This window comes from Micropterus salmoides, unplaced genomic scaffold (assembly GCF_014851395.1).
Source record: "Micropterus salmoides isolate LMB-PRFRI ecotype aquatic unplaced genomic scaffold, ASM1485139v1 Ms_hic_scaffold_2, whole genome shotgun sequence".
Taxonomy (NCBI): Eukaryota; Metazoa; Chordata; class Actinopteri; order Centrarchiformes; family Centrarchidae; genus Micropterus; species Micropterus salmoides.
In genome coordinates, this window is record NW_024041150.1 from 54,593,700 (window position 1) to 54,614,950 (window position 21,251).

At 38.5% G+C, this 21,251-nt stretch overlaps 1 protein-coding gene across 1 annotated transcript; it reads left to right on the forward strand.

Annotated features, from left to right (window-relative positions):
• Positions 1–2,648: 2,648 nt before the first annotated feature.
• Positions 2,649–4,462, forward strand: LOC119912621 (227 kDa spindle- and centromere-associated protein-like). Its single transcript, XM_038731902.1, has one exon. It carries the CDS (start codon positions 2,810–2,812, stop codon positions 4,382–4,384), a length of 1,575 nt encoding a protein of 524 aa, XP_038587830.1. The 5' UTR covers positions 2,649–2,809; the 3' UTR covers positions 4,385–4,462.
• Positions 4,463–21,251: the final 16,789 nt, after the last annotated feature.

Below are 21,251 nucleotides of genomic sequence, written 5' to 3' on the forward strand. Positions count from 1 at the left end.
TTAACTCAGTCCTCCATTAGGGTCTGAGCTGCTTGTATCTGATGCTGCCTGTACATCTCTGGCTGTGCTTTTACTGGCTGAGGCTGCCTGTATTTCACCTGGGTCTGTGTGACTTTCTAAAAACTTCTGTGTTTCAGCTGTGTGCTGGCTGATGATCCAGCATCTCCTCTGCAGACAAACTTCAGCATAGCCCCAGTAAATTATAAATCAATACTTGCAAGATATTAATGTTATCAGCTGCATCAGGCCCAAACAAACTGGCTCCCCGAGTTTCCTTTAATATTTTCCTTTTGAAAATGTACTATTTATACTATGACATGTGATGTTTATTATCTACTGAGAGATGTGCATCCATATTGCCTAGTCTGTCCTGCTAATCAACTTTTTAATAGTCAATGTGATTCCCATTCTTTCCATCTTGCATCAGTCCAGAGTTGTGACTAAACCTTCAATGAGCGCAGGTTCACGTGCGACGCGGTTTTCTTTTCAGCGCAGTTTATAAACATCGTTGCACGTCGGCTGCTCAGCTGGGTTAGCAAGACAGACAGAGATTCACTGCAGCTACACATGCTGCTCACATCAGACCTTTTACCTGCTGAAGTTAACCTGACTGCTGTTCTCCAAAGTCACTCTCGCTGAGTTATTTTTTCTTCATGTGCACAGAAGGATAGTCCCGCTTTAGACCTCTCATCAACGTTGGAAATACTCGCTTTCAAAATGGACTCGTTTTTGCGACGTTTCATATCGTGACAACGTGCCTTTTCACATCGACCACTAGGTAGCTTCAACGTATTCCTTTAAGGCACTCGTCATAATTATGTATGCAAAAGTGCTTCTTTTTGCCACTGACAGGCTCAGATTGTTATACCAGGTGTCTGACACAATCGTAGAAGGGATCCCTATGAGTAACCTTGTTTTTAACCAGAAACAGAAGTCTTGCTAAAGGACATTCTTGCTCTGAAATCTCGAAAGGAGTACATTGCAGCCACTGAAGCTAGTTCATGGGAAGCCATCTACTGCACGGATTTCAAAACATTTTGTACCTATTAGTCATATATAGTAAGACCGTCCCTGTGTTTGAGACAAACTGGCTCAGGGAAACAGACATTTTAACTAATGCAAATGTTTGACATAATGTTTCATCAGTTAATTGCAAGCACTTGTTAATACTACTTATACGTCTGGAACACTAATGTCAGGAAACTGCAGGCAAACTTATGTCCATTACAGTTCTGATAATAGTTTTCTCACAATGTTAATTTAATGTGAAATAATTGAAACAACCTAAATCCATATTAAAAATAAAACCAAATACTTAAAACCAGTCCTTATTCTTAGAATATACATCTTAACTGAGTCGACTATATCACAACCACATCTACATAAACATCCAGGTTCTAGTTTGAAGTAAACAAGCAGCCATTACTAGGGTGCCTCCTCACTTGTAAACCGACGTACAATTCAATTTAATTTCAATTTAATTACATTTTATTTATATAGCACCAATTCATAACAGTTATCTCATATCACTTTTCATAAAAGAGCAGGTCTAGACCGTACTCTGTGATATTATTTACAGAACCCAACAACAACACTGATGTACATGAAGGACTCACTTTCTAACTGCATGTGCCAAGAAATTTGTCCAGGAGAACCCTATAGAACCTTAAACATGTTAGAAATACAATCATAAATGCTGTTAAAATAAATAAAAGGTTACAATCTGAAAAAAACAACAACTCTTAACTCCTGAGAAACAGAGCTTTTGGGAACTAAATGGAAAAGAAAGGCCTCTGCTCAATTAAATCAGCTTCACTTTTATAAATCTCTAAATTGCTGGCTTGCTACTCTCACGTTTCCTGGACAACATTCCACCTTTACAGTATCGTGGATTTCCGATTTTTACTACATTTCTTCTGATCCAAATGCAAGTAGTACCACATAATCACAAGGACAGAACTGATTTGTAAAATGTTATTTTTTCCTTAGGGCTGTGTCATAATTAATTTCAGGCAGGTGTTTTGAGACAGAAGAACTTCCAAATTCACACAGACCGCCATCATCTGTCCACCATAAACAACCCAAACATCAGTGCTTTCACTGCCAGCATGAAACTAAGACATAAAAAGCACATATACAGATGTACAGGGAGGAAGAAGTTGCATGTTTAATTATGTGCATCATATTAACTACTTTTACTTTAAAACATAAGCATTTAAATCTGTGTATAGATAGATCCTAGCTATTGACCACTGATGGATGTTTGAAATATGATTAATTCTGTGTTGAGGCATGTTGTGAAAAGTTGCTAGGATGTGTGAACTTCTCTGGGACGTTGGCCCAGGTTTGGACAGGGCAGACCAGAAAGGGTTAATGCGAGAGGATGTTTGTGTCCAAACAGTGGAAAAACAGTATTGCTGCCAGATTTTGGGAGCGATTGTTTGCTTCTTATGAGAGAAGACGTAGACAACAGGAAGATACGTTCTGTGTATAAAAATGTGTAGATTCAGACTTGATCCTCTGTCTTTTTACCATTTCATAAACACCATGCTGTGTGAAAGGTTCCCTCACTTCCTGTACTTTATCGATCAGAATTTAGACGATGTCATAATGTTGATGATGTCATAAACAAGTTCTGAGGGGAAAGTGATGTCACTGCCTGCTTCCACATTCTGAAGATCAAAGCCACAGAGTGAACACATTCTGAAACTTCAGCTCCTCAGTCTAATGAATCATTTACAACTGAGCTTCGTGTACAGAGCCCAGAAAAACAAGCGGTGGTTAACACAGTCGTTAAGAGAGAAGAAAAATGAGCTGCATCGAGGAAACGGTCCCTTCTGAGAAGTTCTTTGACAATCTGGGCATGGACGTCAGCCAAGAACAAGCAGATATATCTGACCAAGAAATCAAAGTGGACTTGGATGCAGTCATTCAACAACTGGAAGGAATAGATCTCCAACTGCAAAGGTACGCTAGACAATATGAGAAAAAACAACTAGCAGAGCTCCATGAAAATAGCCAAACTCAAAAAGAATTGGATGCAATGTCCAACGCTATGCAAGTGGCGAAAGAAGCCATTTTGAACGCCAATGAAGCTTTGGAAAAAGAACGTCAGGAGCTACACAATATGACACATGATAAATCCTTTGATGAGAACTATGATAAAGTCAAAGCAGAGCTCTTAGCAGCAAGCCAGCAAAACGAGGCGTTGAGACAAGAAATTCAGGAGCTCAGGAGAAGACCCCAAAATGAACCATCTTTGGAGGAATTGTGTAATGTCATTAAGGAGGAAACAGAGGCCATGAGGCTACAAAATTACAGCATACAAGAGGAAATCCAGGAGCTCAAAGAAAAGCGTAGAAATTTAACTGCTCTGGATGAAACGTATGACACACTGAAAGCAGAGAAAGAGGCGATAAGCCAGCAAAATGACGACCTGAGACAAGAGATTCGGGAGATATCCAAAGATCTCCGATATGAAAAGGCTCTGCGGGAAATGAATGAGCAAATGGAAGTTTCCAAAGTGACCATCAGCCAGGAGAACGCAGCACTGAAAGAACAACGCCAGAAGCTCTACAAAGATTATGAAGATCAAAAGATTTTCGGTGTCATGTGTAGGGAGAAGTTGCACAACATGGGATTTATGTGCAGAGAAAATGAAGACATCCAAATAGACATTGAGGACCTTACCAGTAGGATCCAGAACAGAAAAGCCATGAAAGACAAATATAAAGCCCTGAAAGCAGAAGAAAAAGTTGTCTCTGCAAAACAAAATGAGCTTCTTAAAACACTTGCAACGCTCCACTCAAAGTTTCGAGGTATGAAAGAATATGAAGGCAAGTGTGGTCCGCTGAGAGAGGAGATAGGAGCCTTAAGACAACGCAACGATGAACTCCATCAAGAAATCCAACAGTGCAGTGAGGAGATAGAAAACAAAACTGTTACAAAGGCAATTTATGACTCACTGAAAGGAGAGAAAAAGAATCTAACGCACAGAAATAAAATCCTGAAAAAAGAAATTCAGGAGGTGGAGAAAAGGCTTGTAAAGGAACAAGCTTTGGTAGACAGGAATGATGTCATGAAAGAAGAAAACGAAGCCTTGATCCAACAAAACCACACATTACAGCTGGAGGTTGAAGAGCTCTACGGCAGACTGCAGAGTGAAAAAATACTGGAGGTCCTGTACAAATCGCTGACAACGGAAAAAGATGCCACGAGTCGAAGAAATGATGTACTTCGACGAGAGGTCCAGAAGCTCAAAGAAAAGCTGAACAGTGAAAGAGCTTTAGAAAGTGCACGCAATGCAATGAAGGCTGAGAAACAGAAGGTCGACCGAGAGCACGCAGCACTGCAGCAAGAAATTCAAGACCTGAACAGCTCCTGAAGAGCTATATGGAAAGCTGACATACATTGTTTTTGCTTTCCAAGGGAAAAAAGGGTATGGATTTAACTTCAGCCTCACACAAAAGGGTGCTGGTTTAATTTCTGGGCCTGACTCTTTTTGTGTGGAGTTGGATTTTCTCCTCATGTTGACCTAAAAATACCAAACCACAAACTAAAAGAGGGGCAGCACAGTGGCGCAGTGGTTAGCACTGTCGCCTCAGAGCAAGAAGGTCCAGGGTTTGAACCTTGGTCATCTGCGTCTCTGTGTGGAGTTCATATGTTCTCCCCGTGTCTGTCCCGGTTCTCTCCGGGTGCTCCGGCTTCCCCCCACCGTCCAAAGACATGCAGGTTAATTGGTGACTCTAAATTGTGCTTAAGTGTGAATGTGTATGAATGGATGTTTGTTTCTATGTGCCCTGTGATGTTTGATGTTCTCCCCTCTCCACCATGGGGTTACTCCAGGTGCTCCAGTTTCCTCCCACACCAGAAAACATATATAATATGTGGATTCTTAATTAACCTCTAAATAAATAAATAAATATATCAATTAAATAACTTTGTTATTTCTGGTTATTTATTGATAAATAGTAGTTTTAAGGTGTTCTAATGTGATATTTTTTGGCTAAAAGAGATCACATATTTCTCACACCAGCTTCTCTGCACTGGCTCCCTGTAAAATCCAGAATATAATTTAAAATCCTTCTGGTCACCTAAAAAGCCCTTAAAAGGTCAGGCACCATCATATCTGAAATAGGGTTGGGTATCAAGAACCGGTTCCAAGCTGCATTAGTGTCCAGCGGTCGGTCCAGCAATCTGTTCCTTTATAAAGTCCAGGTCCTCGGGCAGCACCGGGCCATGTTGCTCCATCACAGGCTTCAGGCCATTGTCGTTCACCGGGTAGTCAAACGTGGCTAGAGAGGCAGTCTCATGCTGCGACAGAAACAGACTCATTAAAAGTCTTGGAGGACTCAACATGACATTTACATGCACAGTGCTACAAAATAGATAATGTTAAATTAAACCAAAAATGTGACCATACATTTTGTGTTAATTTAATTTATTTATCTATCTTGCTTGCTGTTTTCCCCATTATCATCCCAATTCACTCAAATAAAAATAATAAATCATAATGTACAAAATTAATTGCGGCTGTTAGGGAGAACTAACCATTTGTGAGAGCTGACCTGTAATCTTGACTTCAGCTATGTGACTATACCCATATGGACAGACTCACAAAGTGGGGGTGCTGTCAAATATGGTCAAACTTGATTTTCATCCATTTAACAATTAGATATTTAAAATCGTATTACACAAATGTGATTCCCACCCTTTTAAACCCACCCGTGTGCACTCAGTATTTGCAACTTCCAATTATATGAAATACAATAATATTTTTGAAACTACAATTCCTTCTAGCAGCTTGATACAAATTAGCATCATATTAGTAGTTCTTTTGGTTTGAATAGTATGGCTGTGAATAGGGTCATAAAAATATATATCTACTGAATATATTAAATATCTTGTACAGCCGTACACGTACTTAAACTACATCAACATGGTCTATGTTAAGAAAACGTAAAGATGATCGACATTTTAGGGCTGCGCGATGTAGCGTGATAAAACCATCTGCACCGCACATAGTTCTTCTTGTTTGCAAACAAGCAACAGCAACTATCCAATATATCTACGTTCTTTTCCCATTAATGTTTGGAGTTTACTTTCATAGGCCATTTGAGGCTAAAAAGACCTGTTCTCTTTAGGTCTGGATGCACAGCTTACTGGTGTTTGGGCTATATATCAAAATCAAATGGTCATAAAAGGTGTATTTGTTGTCCCATCTTGGTTCACTCAAAAACTGAAGCTTTGATTTTAATCATATTTATTTTTTCAACAGATTCCACAAAATTGTTTTAGGTTAGTTAAAAGCAAAAAATTTAATTAGCTTGTATAAGAGTAACACAATGAATGTCAACTGATCCAATTAAAAATAAAACACTTCTGATCAACAATATATTTAAGCTTACCTTTCAATATTTTATTTGGAGTAGTAAAAATATACATTTATGTTCAATTAATTAAAACATTAGGTTTTCATTCAATATTTTTTTCCGAATTAGACACAATTCAAATGTTTGTCAACTGGTCCCACACAAATCAATTTCAACTTCATTTTGTTATGGACTTTATTCACCAACACATCACTATCATTTTGGTACAATTGGTGAAAAAAATAATACAGTAAAATTATTGGCACTATAAAGTGTAGAAAAGTTTGCAAAATAATGTTTAGTTGTCAACAATTTTGATGATGCTTTGCTTAGAATTCTGCCTATTCCACAGAACACAGCGTCCAAATCAATGGCTCATTCATAGAGTTTGTTCTTGAGCATCTGTACCTTGGTTGAGAGTTTGCTAGCATCTAGTTGAAAGAATCACTTGTGAAGTACCTCAAAGAAGGCTTTAAGGTTCTGAGGATAACTGAGGTTCAGTGCATAATTACACCTATTAAGAGTGCACGTGTAGAGGCGACGTCTCCCAAGTCATGCAGAACTTCAGCAGCCTCGGTGACTATCCCAACATCAGCTGGAGGAGCGGTGGCATCACCTCCCTCAACACGGATGCTGTAAAGATAACTTGTCCGAGCTCGCTCGGAACAGCTGTAGCGTCAGATCCTTTACATAGGACAGAAAGAAAGTAGAAAAACAAATTGTGAAATCACAAACAGATTTTGCAGAATTCTAAAGAGTAATGTTTGCATTTCAGGTGTCCTTTATGTAATGATTTCACAAAAATGTGTTTAAAAATTACAAGATGAAGTAGTGCTGGTGAATTAAATATTAGATACTATTGTGTATTATTTAATATACCTCACCAAGCACTTTATTTGGAGGGCGTGCAGTCTACTGCAACCCAACAGCTCTGCCATAAATCTTTACTTTTACTAAGCTTAGATATTGAACAAGTGTTTCTATTATTCTGCCCCCCTCATGTATGTCAATGGGGTAGACAATATTAGGAAAACTTTTCAATATAATGCACTCCAGTACACCACCCACTATGAAATCAGTAATAACAGAATGTATGGCAGGTGTCATTTTTGATTGCATTAGACAGCAGATGTTCCTGATAAAATGCATTGTGAGTGTATATTAGATTTCCCAAAAGAGACAAAAAACAAACTGATTTTCTGCAAATCCTAAGAAAGTACCAAGGTTACAGTTGTGGTCAAAAGTTTACACACACTTCTAAAGAACATACACGTCAAATTTTTCTGTGATGAATCATTGTCACAAAAAAACGTCATGAATTTTGGTCCTTTCATGAATTTATTACGTCTCTTCCGAAAATGTGACCAAATCTACTGGGTTAAAAATATACATACAGCAATGTTAATATTTGTCTAAAAGTCCCATTGTCATTTTTACCTCACTTAGACTCTTTTGGTAGCCATCCACAAGCTTCTGGTTGAATCATTGACCGCTCCTCCTGATAGATTTGGAGCAGTTGAGCTAAATTTGACAAACAGACTTGTTTCTTCTAAATAGTTCACATGAAACCACCAAAAAACGTCCTGCTCAGCTTCCAGACCGCAGTCTGAAGAGGAGACGTTACCTGTCGCTAACTGCCTTCACTTTTCCAGCAGTTGGAGAACAGACAGACTTTAATTAACGGACAAACTGTAACCTACACTGTACATTTACAGCCAGACCGAAACGTAGCGCTCATATTTTCCTCTGCTCATTTTCACCGTCACCTAGCTGTCCTGTGAGGGAGGAGAGGACGCTAGCTATGTGCCACCGTGCTGCACAGTGCGGGCGAAAATCAACCAGCTAACGTTAACCTCTTTTCATTTTGCACTTGCAGTGAGATGTGTGTGTGTGTGTGTGTGTGTGTGTGTGTGTGTGTGTGTGTGTGTGTGTGTGTGTGTGTAAACCGGGACTGACTGTATGATTAATCCTTCGCTAGATGCTGTGAATAAATGGCGGGTTTGCCAAAATGATGAGTTTCCATAGCATAATTAACACAAGGCAACGACAGAGTAACGTTACACAACCGCTAACGTTACACGTAGGGGTAAGGGAGGAGGAAGAAACGTTTCAACTATTTGCAGCTTCTCTAGGTCGGCTTGGAGAGGCCTCGAGCAGCCTCTGCCAGACCTCACCAAAACCCTGATGCTAATTATTATAAATAAGCTAAAGAGGAAGCTATCGTTTTGTTATTTTGCAGTGTACTCTTAGTTTGCCACAAATCTAAAATCTTACAGAGACAGACAGTTTATGCATCTGCAGAGCAAACAGGAGAGATGTTCGTTCCCACAAGATGTCACTCAGTTTATCATGTTAAAGATGATTTTATTGGCATTTCAGATTTGTTTCTTACTGCTGCTGTTAGGGATGAGCGAGTACAGCATCATCTGTATCTGCGTTAACCATATAAATTATCTGTATCTGTACTCGGACTGGGATTTAACCTGGAAGTGGGTCGGGTTGTCTTGAAATGGGCGGGACTTTAACCGGTATGTTATTTTAAGCATGCAATTGATATGGGCTGATCAGAAATTTATTTTTTTATGATCAGTGTGATTATTTTTTATTTTATTTATAATTTTTTTATTTTTTATTTCCACACCAGGTATGTGTTTGTGAGTGAGTAAGAGAGAGGGGGGTGGTGTTTGTGTGTGTTTAACTTAATTTGTAATATTATTTTAAATAATTTATTTATACCACAACTAGCTTTATTGTTTTTATAACATACAGCAAGAAAGCATCAGACACTCAGTGCGTGAAGTAAAAAAACTGGTTAGAGCCAGCTGACGGTTTAAAAAAGAAATAAAAATCTCCGACAGGCAGAGACGCAGCACGAGTCGCATTCTACCAAGCACCACGTCTGAACAAACCCCACGTTTACCAGAACTCTACTGGTTAATAAGTAAGTAGTACTACAAACCAGAAGTAAAAAACAAACCTGAAGCTGAAGAAACCCTAAACGTTAACGGAAAAGACCCGCGAACCTGAGTGACTGAGGGAGAGACAGAGAGAGAGCTGTTCTCTTCTCAGTGTTCTGTGTGTGAGTGAGCAGAGCGGGACACAATAAATCTGTAGGGGCGCTGTGACTAGCCTATCACAGAACGCAGACACAGTCAGCTACCCAATGAGGATTTTTATCCAATCCGAGCACAGATACTGACTCGTGTTACTCGGCAAAAGTGCTTTATCCGTACCGGATACTCGTTTCAGCCGAGTATCCGGCTCAACTCTAGTTGCTGTATATTTTATTCCATATATGAAAATGCTTTTTATGTGTCATATTTAAACTAAAAAGAAGCACCACTTGTTGAAATTTGGCTTTTTGAGTTTTGCCTTAAGTATCTGAAATTCAGATTAATTTGTGGGAATTTGACAAAATAAAATGATCTATCCAAAAACATTTGCTGTGATAATTTGCTTCCACATGCTTCCTAAGGACCATCATTTTATTTGGATCCCTTTATTTCTAATTCCCTCGTCTATATTTTGCTCATAATTTGATATGAAGCCACATTGTTGTCTTTTCTGATTCTGTTTACACTGTTTAAATTTTGATTCTGCATTATTCTTGATACATATGACACAGCTCTCTCTCAACAACGTGAATCTAGACCAGCAATGCTCTACTGCCTTTTTCAGGAGAGGAACAGAATCACAGTGGCAAAAATGCAGGATTTTCTTACTTTAAGATTTTACATGTAGAAATGGTTCCGATTCTGTATGAAAGATGTGTAATTTTAAGATCAGAGTCATATTTTCAAATATTTTGACAGCATATTATCAAAAATACATTGGTTTGACAGTGGTACAGTTAATTTTGGTTACATGATTCTGTAGTTTTAATGTAGTATTTTGTCTTTGTGTGTTTGTCCTTAAGCCCAAAGCAACAAAAGTCTACATTTGACAGTGCCCTCTCAAGCAGCAACTACAACAAGCTCTGTCACAAGCAAAGCCATCTGGCTATTCAGGTAAAACAAAATATTGTGTAGTGCTTCGCACTTCAGAAGTTGTAAGAGGTTTACCGTCATCACAGTATATACATACTATTCCAAATTAAAATGAAGCAGAATATATTTGGATTTATGAAGTTATGTGTTATATATGTGCATAAAATGTAATGCATACAAAAGTTGAAAGGACAATCTGATGATTCTCCATTATGCCTGGCATTAAAGTAGCTTTGAGTACGATGCATTAATAGATTTCTTTGTATTTTACAGCCTCCACCAGAAACGTTCTCCTGCTACAATATCTGATTTGAACGGTTAATGTAAGGTAAATCTAAAACCCTATGCACCTCTCATTCTTAGTTTTAAACTGACTTTTATGCTGATATGAAAATCTAGTTCAGATGAGGTTTGATTTATTTCTGTCTGTATTTTCCAGATTCAAAATTTTCCGCTTGTTTTGATTCAGAGAGGCAATATTTTGAATATCTTGGAAGCCATTTGAGGAGATTTGAAGTTGTTGCATGTGTATTCAAAAACTGCACCTTCAGCTCAAACATATATTCAACCTTCGCCTCCTGCAGACATAGGAAACTGAACATTGAAATTAGTCACATTTAATTGTTTACATGAGAACAAAAAAGGTTTTTGTGTTTGAGTCTGTGAGAGTCAGGGAGAGAAATGGAGAGAGGGTAAAAATAGAGGTAGAGAGAGACGCACCTGAGCTGAACTGAGGAAAATAAATTCACAAAATTGACATTTCACTTTGGGTCCCAACCGATAGTTTAGGAAAGGTTGAGTTAAAGTTTCAATGCATACAGTTACTTCCACTCTCCTCGTCCATCCTCCCTTCTCTCTTTCCTCTGTCCTCTCTTCTCTGTATTATTCAGTGTTTCCAATACTGAGAGACAGGAAATAAAGTTCAGGAATCACTAGAGTTGTGCATAAGGTCCATAAGGCCAGATTTACTACAGGTTGTTTGTGCGTGTACAAGCGAGTGCAAACCTCAGCTGTTATCGGTACCAAAGTCCTTTTAGGCAAGTCATGCCACTCGGCAGCCATCTTGGCAACGCTTCTGGGCAGCAATTTCATACTAACAAAACCAGGCTCCTATCTGAATGAATGGGGAGAGAGCCAGAACTGAGCTTTCACTGGTCACTGGGACATAAAAACTACATGAATAGAATCAGCAGTAAAATCTGATAAAAATCCCTGAAAAAGTTTGACGACTTTGCCCCAAAATAATGTTTAAAAAGAGTTTTTCCCCACCGGTTATGCTTCTACTATGCATGTGTCAGTGGAACCACACGATTGGCTGAAATATGATTCCCGTTTTGGCTGTTTAAAGCAGATGATTGGCTTTTTAGCGGGAGGGGCGGGATAACCGCCATCTTTGCCGTTACGGGCTTTTCCCATAGAGTTGTATTGGGGATGTGATTGAACGCTTCCTCTTTCCTCCTCAGTTGGCAGTCTTCTCCTTTTTGTATGATTCAAAGACAAAATTTCTAAACTTCCTAAACTTAGTGAAATTATTTCAAATGTTTAGGATGGAAAGTTAGTAGTGTTACTAGTAGTGTGTGGCGTTGGAAGGAGCACGCATGGGACGAGCAGCAGAGCAAACTAAGCTGAACACACGTTTGTAATGTTTTTTACAAACGTCTTGGCATGTGTGAGCTACAGGACACTCAGACAAGCAGCATGGAGACATTTTATTGATTATTGATGTATTTTTGGACGTTTGAAGCTAAGATACCGCTCACTGCAGTTGAGTGGAAGAAAAAACGTGTCTCAAACTCGCAGAAGAACACGGATGTTAACAAAACTTCACCAATCCTTCTATTGACAAAAGGGTGAGTAATTGATAACAAAATGAGTCTTAGGGTGAACTATACCTTGTTGTATTGTCATGCAAACTTGCTGGAAAATGTTTTATTGAGAAAATTATTTCTTCACTTAAGAAAAATAAATGGGTTGTTAAATGAAACAGTTGCCTCATTTTTTTGTTCATTGTTTCAATAAAGAAAAACATTAAGAACAAATTTAACAAATATTATGTAAAATGTTGTGAAAATGTTACTTAAATCTAGTCTAAAAATAAAAGTTAGAGAAGGAATTTAAAATTTGTGATTGACTCAAGAAAGTTCCACTTTTTGACTTAAATCATGAAAATAAAAATACCTTGTGCAAGATATTCAAATTTTTGAGATGCACCTGTAGATGCACAATCCACCTTCTTTAATTTAGAGAAGTCAGTTTTGAAAAAACAAATGGTGTGTCTCCGCCTCCCTGATGGAAAGGTGACCACAGACCCAACAGAGATGAGGAAGCATAATGGATTACTAACTAGATCATCTTTGTATGAACTTGTAAATGTACTTAGTTACACTCCACTACTGGAAGTATTTAAATTCAAGTGCAAAAATATCAGTCTGTTCAGTAGATGTTGAGATTTCTTTGAATTAAAAACAAAAGAAACAGAAACACAGACTGACCTCACGATGGCGCTCTGGAGTCAACAGCCAGCAGAGAGCTCTCTCTGTCTCTCACAGTATAGCTTTGTCCCTAACTCTTAACCATCACAACTAAATGACCCAAACCTTCATTGAACTTAAACTTTATTTAATCTTCAACCTAAAACACTCTTTTAAAGGTCTGTCCCAAAGTGAGGAACAGACAAAACGTCCTCACTCCCAAGGTCTCAAACTCTAATTGGTCCTGACAATTATAATTACAGATACACAGAACGGGAGAAAGTCAATAATTATTTCAATAATCTTCAGGCTGTTCTTTGTTCAGCATGTTTGGAGATTTAAAATGTGTCTGTGGACGAACTGAACCTGGAAACTGTGGTCATGTTTGTCCTCACAACATAACATAAAACCATGAAACATTAAATACAAACATTGTAATGGTAAAAAAAATCCATCCTCTGTCCTTTCCTAAACACTTTTCCTTGACTTTGATGGAAAACGTCATGAGGTCAAGGAAAGATGTGAAGGAGAATTCATAAAAGACAACCGCGGTGCTCAGAGAACCAGGCTGCACTTACACCAGCTTCTTTTTAACCAACTTTATTTATAACACGCGGAAGATGAGTACAGTGACAAACTCAATGCTGCTCACTTCAAAAGGTTTCCTGTCCAACACAGAATCACACCTCCTAAGAAAGGATGTTTCATTTAGTACATTTAACCATCAGTTAGGCTGCTCATAGGAAGTAACAACAACATAGATACTGCTGAAAAAACAAAAAGGATTAAAATGCTGACACAATATAATAACAAAATATACAAGTAGAGAAAGTTGAGCGTAAAGAGTAAAATGTATTCAAACATAAATATATAGTTTTTCCTGGGATGGGTGCTTTTGATCTTTTTTATACATTTGTTAAGTAGATGCTCTGTTGTTTCTACAGGTGCATCTAAATTTCATGGAAAAGTAAATTATTTCCATAATTTAATTCAAAAGTGAAACTTTAATATATTATAGATTCATTACACATAAAGAGAAGTATGTCATGGCTTGTTTTGTTTTAATCTTGATAATTGGGGCTTACAGCTCATGGAAATCAAAACACCAGTATCTTAAAACAATTAAGAGTTTAAAATAAAGAATTCAGAATAGAGAAAAGTCGACCTGAGAAGAGCTCTAATCAGTAAATTAACTCAAAACACCTGCAAATGTTTCCTGAGACTTTAATCTCTCAGTCTGGTTCAGTTCAAATAAACTTTTCCAAGATATTCTAATATTTTTTAGATGCACCTGCACATTTATGTCAGTTTGCTGTATTTAAACTACAATGGTGAGTCGCTTTAAATGCTGCTGTTGCAAGGAATTGTGGGACGGCATTATCTCCTTTTGTCGGGTCGGAAATAAGGACCGGCCGGGCCAGTGGAAGACCTGGTCCCTACCCTAACCAACGTATTAAACTCAATAAAATTACTCTGTTAGATCTCTTCTTTAGTCAAAAACTGCGTAGTCAAAAACTTCACTGGAGACGGTAAAGAGTCGGTGCAAAAGAGTTTATTCCAATAAAGGACAGATAAACCCGAACAACATCCCTGCAGGTCTCAGGATGGAACTGAGTTGGTGGTCAGCGAACATCGCCTTATATTCACCTTAAGCTCCTCCTTATCTCCTCCTTCCAGGTGGGCGTTACACCTGAACTCCACCTATAGTGTTCGCTGACCACGCCTCCCCTTTGGTGAATTTCTTATCCTCTACTGCCATCTAATGGCCTTTTCCTCGTACTGTTTTACCAAATTAACCCTTTCATTAAAGTCACAATTTCTATTGTTACAATTTATCTTTCTTTATATTTTTTACATTACTGGATTAGAAATTCACCAATATGTTTCAACTTCAATCTCAAGTTATACAGGCATAATTTGACACCATTAAAACTCAAACACTTACAATGGTATTTTTTAAAAGAATTAATAAGGAATAACATATTTGATACATGATTAACATTCAATTCAATAAAGAAGTACATGTTTCAACAATGCCAACCATGAGGGTGCTTTGTCTCATACAAGTTTAGTTTCGGCAGCGCAAAGCTTGGTTTCATGCAGTACCTGGCCGTACCCTGCAGGACCAGGCGCCATTAATTACAATGTGTCCTGATCTCATTCTTGGCCTCTGTTTGCCGTGATCTCAGGCCTGGCATACGTGACTTACAGCAGGTGCCTTACTACCATTGTGTAGGTCACGGTTGGCTAGGTTTTGCCTGCGCGGCCTGAGCAGCTGTTCTGCTCATGTTGGCACATTGAAAAGGCACAGGTTCATAAACACACAGAGTATAAGAATAAAATATGATAAACACACAGAGTATTAAGAATAAAATATGATAAACACACAGAGTATAAGAATAAAATATGAGTTGGTACATACTCATTAAACATTCAGTAGTTAAACTTTACACTGAAAGAATAACAGCAGCGGTCAACACCTTTTACCCTGCGAGACCACAGTCATTCTTCCAGTGGCTACACTACAAACACTTCTAAGTAATTATAACATATTGTAAACAAACAAAGTGTATAAATATGGAAAAAGAACCAATCAACCAATCTAGGAATTCAATCAACCAATCTAGGAATTATTCAACACTTTCCTTTTGTAAGGAAATATTTTCCACCGTGTTGTCCACCTTTAGACGGCCTGCATTAAAACAACACGGGGCGCAGTGTCAAAGATGCGTTTTTTGTAGTCCATCTTCTGAACGTTGTAGTTTCATCACGGCAGGTCACATCAGTAACATTACGTCGCCTAGAAAAGAGCAGTCAGCTTCTCCTCTTTTCCTGAGTCCTTATGAATTCTCCTTCACATCTTTCCTTGACCTCATGACGTTCTCCATCAAGGTCAAGGAAAGCTGGTTAAGAAAGGAGATTTTATTTATTTTTCGGATGCAGCACAGCTCTTATCGTGGCTGCTGCTTAAACACTTCCGGGTCATTTCACTCAGTTAGGAACCTTGTAAATGCCCGATCCCTTTCTGGCCTTTAATGTGCTCTTCTTAGTTTCTCCTAAACCTAACCATCACAGCTCAATGTCAAATCTAAACAGACTCAAATTCCCAGAGAGACATGCGCCGGCTTGTGGCCTTTGGCTTTCTATCCCAGACTGTGAAGTTGTCTGATTACACGTGAGAGTCATTGAGATGCATTAATTCCCCTAACCCTAACCCAACATGACTGCAGGTTTGACTTCCAGCAGCAGCTGGTTAAGGTCAGAGAAAGATGAAGGTCTGGTTTATTACTTTAAAAAGAGTCTGCTGCTGCTTTTTAAAGGCGTGAAGAGACTGAGGAACGTAAGTCTAAAGAAAGAGCGTTCCACAGTGTCGGAGTCAATACTTCTACTGTTTTCAATCGAGCACGAAGAACAACCAGAGAGCTCTGGTCAGAAGACCTAAGTGATCTACTGGTCAGACAAAATAAATCAATAATATTTAAACATTTAATTCTCCTTTTTTGTACTATTTCAGCAGTGGTATTTATGTTTATTAGGTTTTTATGCACAGCTCCTCTTCAGTTTATCGTTGATGTAATTTATTTAAATGGTCGGGGGGGCAGTGATGGGTTGTTAATTATTTTAGATCATTACAGCCTAAATTGTTATCATTAATTGCATTGTCATCATTTAAAGTGTTATTTTATAGTGTAAAGTTACGATCACAGTGGTAAGAATCTAAAACTGTGTGTGTGTGTGTGTGTGTGTGTGTGTGTGTGTGTGTGTGTGTGTGTGTGTGTGTGTGTGTGTGTGTGTGTGTGTGTGTGTGTGCTCCTCTCGGTGTCTAAAGAAAAAATGTAGAAGCAGAATTAGTGAAAATTGTGTTAAAAAACATACGTCAATATAGTCACAGTAAGAAAGTCTTGTCTTTAGCACGCAGCACAAAAGACACCAGCTTATTCCACTAAGTCAGGTTTTTGGTGAAAATAGCATGATCAGCAGAGGGCAGGTCATCATTTTTGATCATTTTAGTATCCTTAATTAGTAGTAATCATTCTTAATTAATCATTCTTAATCATTTATTATCCTTAATTAGCATCAATCATTAATCATTATTAGTCAGTTTATTAATTATCCTTACTTACTTCTTAATCTTTGTACATTACCGAGATGTGTCTTATTTTCTACTTAGAAGTGCTGTAATCATGAATGCAGTAACAAAGTTAAGATCCCTGAGTGGGAGCATTGACCGTAGACACTGAGACTCTGCACACCTTGTTCAACTGTTATCTACTGTAGATTTATGACAGCAGGAGAGGCTGCAGGTGTTCAAACTCTGCTGTGACAAGTGCATGTTTTGGTCTACTGTTATCTACTGCTGTTAGGATAACATGACAAACTGCCGAGGTGTCAGTCTGCTGATATTAAGACTACATGTTTAATTACTGATTAAGGGGCTGATTGTCAACTTCCAACCTCTGATGCTTAGAGCCTGTGTGAGCTTTGAGTGAACTTGCTGAAGGAGCATTTGCTAACTTTGCATGGCAGAATGGGTGAACTTCTGAGGCAGAAAGTGGATGAACAAATGATGATAAGCAGAAAGTAGAAAACAGCCAGCATAACAACAAGATTACTGTAAGAAACCAAGCATTAATGAAAGGCACAGCACAACATATGTTATTCCTGTAATGATTTAAAAAAAATATAATTGTGTGTCAAATTATAGACGCGTAACTTTTGAAAAAACGGTGAGATTTGAGTTGAAATGTAAATGATGAATTTCTTATCCTGTAATATAAAAATATAGAAAGTCAACAACACAGAATGATGAATGAAAGCTGGAAAACTTTGTTAATTGGTAACGAAACACGTGTAAGTAGCTAAAACACAGAGGATAAGAAATTCATCATAAAGAAAGGAGGGGGCAAACCAGCCCAGAGGGGGATACATAATGCTGTCTGCAGACCATAGGGTTGACTTCATCCTCCGGCCTGCTGGATGTTGTACGGGTTTATCTGTCCTGTTTTGGAATAAACTCTTTTGCACCGACTCGAGAAGTTTTTCACTGCAAACTTATATTATAACCTATAGTGGAAAGCAAAATGGAGTATTTTTTACAAAGTTTATAAAGCTGGTGAAGGTGGGGACCAGGCTTAACTGGCCCAGCCTGGTCGCACATCTGACCCAACAGCAGACACCTTCACCATGGAGTAAATGGTAAATGCTGTAATGGAAGCGCAGACAAGCGTCTAACACTCTCTGGGAACTCGGAAAAAATCCAACTTCATGTGTCAAATGCAGCATTATTACCTGGTGTTCTGACCCTGCCTGCCTGGATCAAGTAAAACTGAACTTGGATCTTTATATTGTCTGTCTCTGAGTCGTGTGAACGGCTGCACCACTGCCAGTTTCCTCTGAAACATGACAGTTAGAATAAACTATATTTAGGTTCAAACTAAGCATCAAGTTCATTTGCGACAATGACGTGTTTCACCTTCTAAATAGAAGAAGAGGAAGTTGAACGTGAGAAGATTGTTAGTTAAGATATATGTTTGCAGTAATGCAACTAGTTTTCTTCAGATAGTGTTTATTAGAAAACAGACAGGATCCATGGTGATGTTTGACAGCACACATGAACAGACAGGTGAAGAGTCAAACTCCTCTCCCACCAGAATCTGACTCCTGATGTCCATGGTGCAATATGGTGATACTGTAGCAGCTGCTGAAGAACACAGATAAGATGATATTTTACTGCTCTGAGATCTGCTGGTTCCTCATTTTATCTTTTCAGCTCTTTTTTCTAAGATTAAGGAAACTCAGCAGAAGTTGAATCAGGAAGACATCGTTCATGCTGACTCTATTTCTCCCCCGCCCCCTCTCTTCCTTTTTTCTGCTTCCAACTCCGTCATTAGATTGAGGGCGTTCATTCTTTCAGTTAAACCAATCAGAATTTGCCACAACCTCTGTGAGCCAATCATATTGTTGCTGTCAAACTTTCAAACTGTCTTTTCTCTCCTGGAGGACCCCGACCAGATAAAAGACTGCAGCATCACTCCAGCTCCAGGCCTCCCTCCCTCTCTCGCTCCAGCAGCTGGTGGATCAAGTCTTCAGTGATCCCACTGAGCCCTTCACATCCATTCTGGTTCTAATTTTGTTTCTAATAGTTAGAATTTTATCATTAAAGAAGCTCATGAAGTCGTAACTACTGAGAGCTATGGGAATACTTGGCTCAATAGAGCTGTGACTCTCTGTCAGCCTGGCTACATTTCTGATGGTTGTGGTAAGGGTAGGGGCTTCAGGGGGCTGTCAACACCTTTATCACGAAAGTAGCTAGCTAGCTAGTGCTAGCTCTTCCGGTCTGTACGGGACGCCTCAGAGCGGGTAAAGGGTCATCAAATAACTACGCTTTGTCACTCTCTCAAATCGTCGGTATGACGCCCTGAGATGAGAACGGGCTGGCAGAGCTGCTAAACTTGGTGGAGAGTCGGGAGCAGCGCTGCAGCTTTTGGACAAATAAACACCCGCAGTCGGTTTGGATACTGTGTGTGTTTGTGTGTGTTTGTCTGTGTGTGTAGCTTAATTTGTAATATTATTTTAAATAATTTCTTTATACCACAACTACCTTTATTATTTTATAACATACAGCAAGAAAGCATCAGACACTCAGTGCGTGAAGTAAAAAAACTGGTTAGAGCCAGCTGACGGTTTAAAAAAGAAATAAAAATCTCCGACAGGCAGAGAGTCGCATTCTACCAAGCACCACGTCTGAACAAACCCCACGTTTACCAGAACTCTACTGGTTAATAAGTAAGTAGTACCACAAACCGAAGTAAAAAACAAACCTGAAGCTGAAGAAACCCTAAACGTTAACGGAAAAGACCCGCGAACCTGAGTGACTGAGGGAGAGACAGAGAGAGAGCTGTTCTCTTCTCAGTGTTCTGTGTGTGAGTGAGCAGAGCGGGACACAATAAATCTGTAGGGGCGCTGTGACTAGCCTATCACAGAACGCAGACACAGTCAGCTACCCAATGAGGATTTTTATCCAATCCGAGCACAGATACTGACTCGTGTTACTCGGCAAAAGTGCTTTATCCGTACCGGATACTCGTTTCAGCCGAGTATCTGGCTCAACTCTAGTTGCTGTATATTTTATTCCATATATGAAAATGCTTTTTATGTGTCATATTTAAACTAAAAAGAAGCACCACTTGTTGAAATTTTGCTTTTTGAGTTTAGCCTTAAGTATCTGAAATTCAGATTAATTTGTGGGAATTTGACAAAATAAAATGATCTATCCAAAAACATTTGCTGTGATAATTTGCTTCCACATGCTTCCTAAGGACCATCATCTTATTTGGATCTCTTTATTTCTATATTTTGCTCATAATTTGATATGAAGCCTCATTGTTCTCTTTTCTGATTCTGTTTACACTGTTTAAATTTTGATTCTGCATTATTCTTGATACATATGACACAGCTCTCTCTCAACAACGTGAATCTAGACCAGCAATGCTCTACTGCCTTTTTCAGGAGAGGAACAGAATCACAGTGGCAAAAATGCAGGATTTTCTTAATTTAAGATTTTACATGTGGAAATGGTTCCGATTCTGTATGAAAGATGTGTAATTTTAAGATCAGAGTCATATTTTCAGATATTTTGACAGCATATTATCAAAAATACATTGGTTTGACAGTGGTACAGTTAATTTTGGTTACATGATTCTGTAGTTTTAATGTAGTATTTTGTCTTTGTGTGTTTGTCCTTAAGCCCAAAGCAACAAAAGTCTACATTTGACAGTGCCCTCTCAAGCAGCAACTACAACAAGCTCTGTCACAAGCAAAGCCATCTAGCTATTCAAATATTGTGTAGTGCTTCGCACTTCAGAAGTTGTAAGAGGTTTACCGTCATCACAGAATATACATACTATTCCAAATTAAAATGAAGCAGAATATATTTTGATTTATGAAGTTATGTGTTATATATGTGTATAAAATGTAATGCATACAAAAGTTGAAAGGACAATCTGATGATTCTCCATTATGCCTGGCATTAAAGTAGCTTTGAGTACGATGCATTAATAGATTTCTTTGTATTTTACAGCCTCCACCGGAAACGTTCTCCTGCTACAAAATCTGATTTGAACGGCTAATGTAAGGTAAATCTAAAACCCTATGCACCTCTCATTCTTAGTTTTAAGCTGACTTTTATGCTGATATGAAAATCTAGTTCAGATGAGGTTTGATTTATTTCTGTCTGTATTTTCCAGATTCAAAATTTTCCGCTTGTTTTTATTCAGAGAGGCAATATTTTGAATATCTTGGAAGCCATTTGAGGAGATTTGAAGTTGTTGCATGTGTATTCAAAAACTGCACCTTCAGCTCAAACATATATTCAACCTTCGCCTCCCGCAGACATAGGAAACTGAACATTGAAATTAGTCACA

Coding starts and splice junctions, on each gene's coding strand:
- LOC119912621 (XM_038731902.1), top strand. CDS start 2,810: ATGAGCTGCATCGAGGAAACGGTCCCTTCTGAGAAGTTCTTTGACAAT.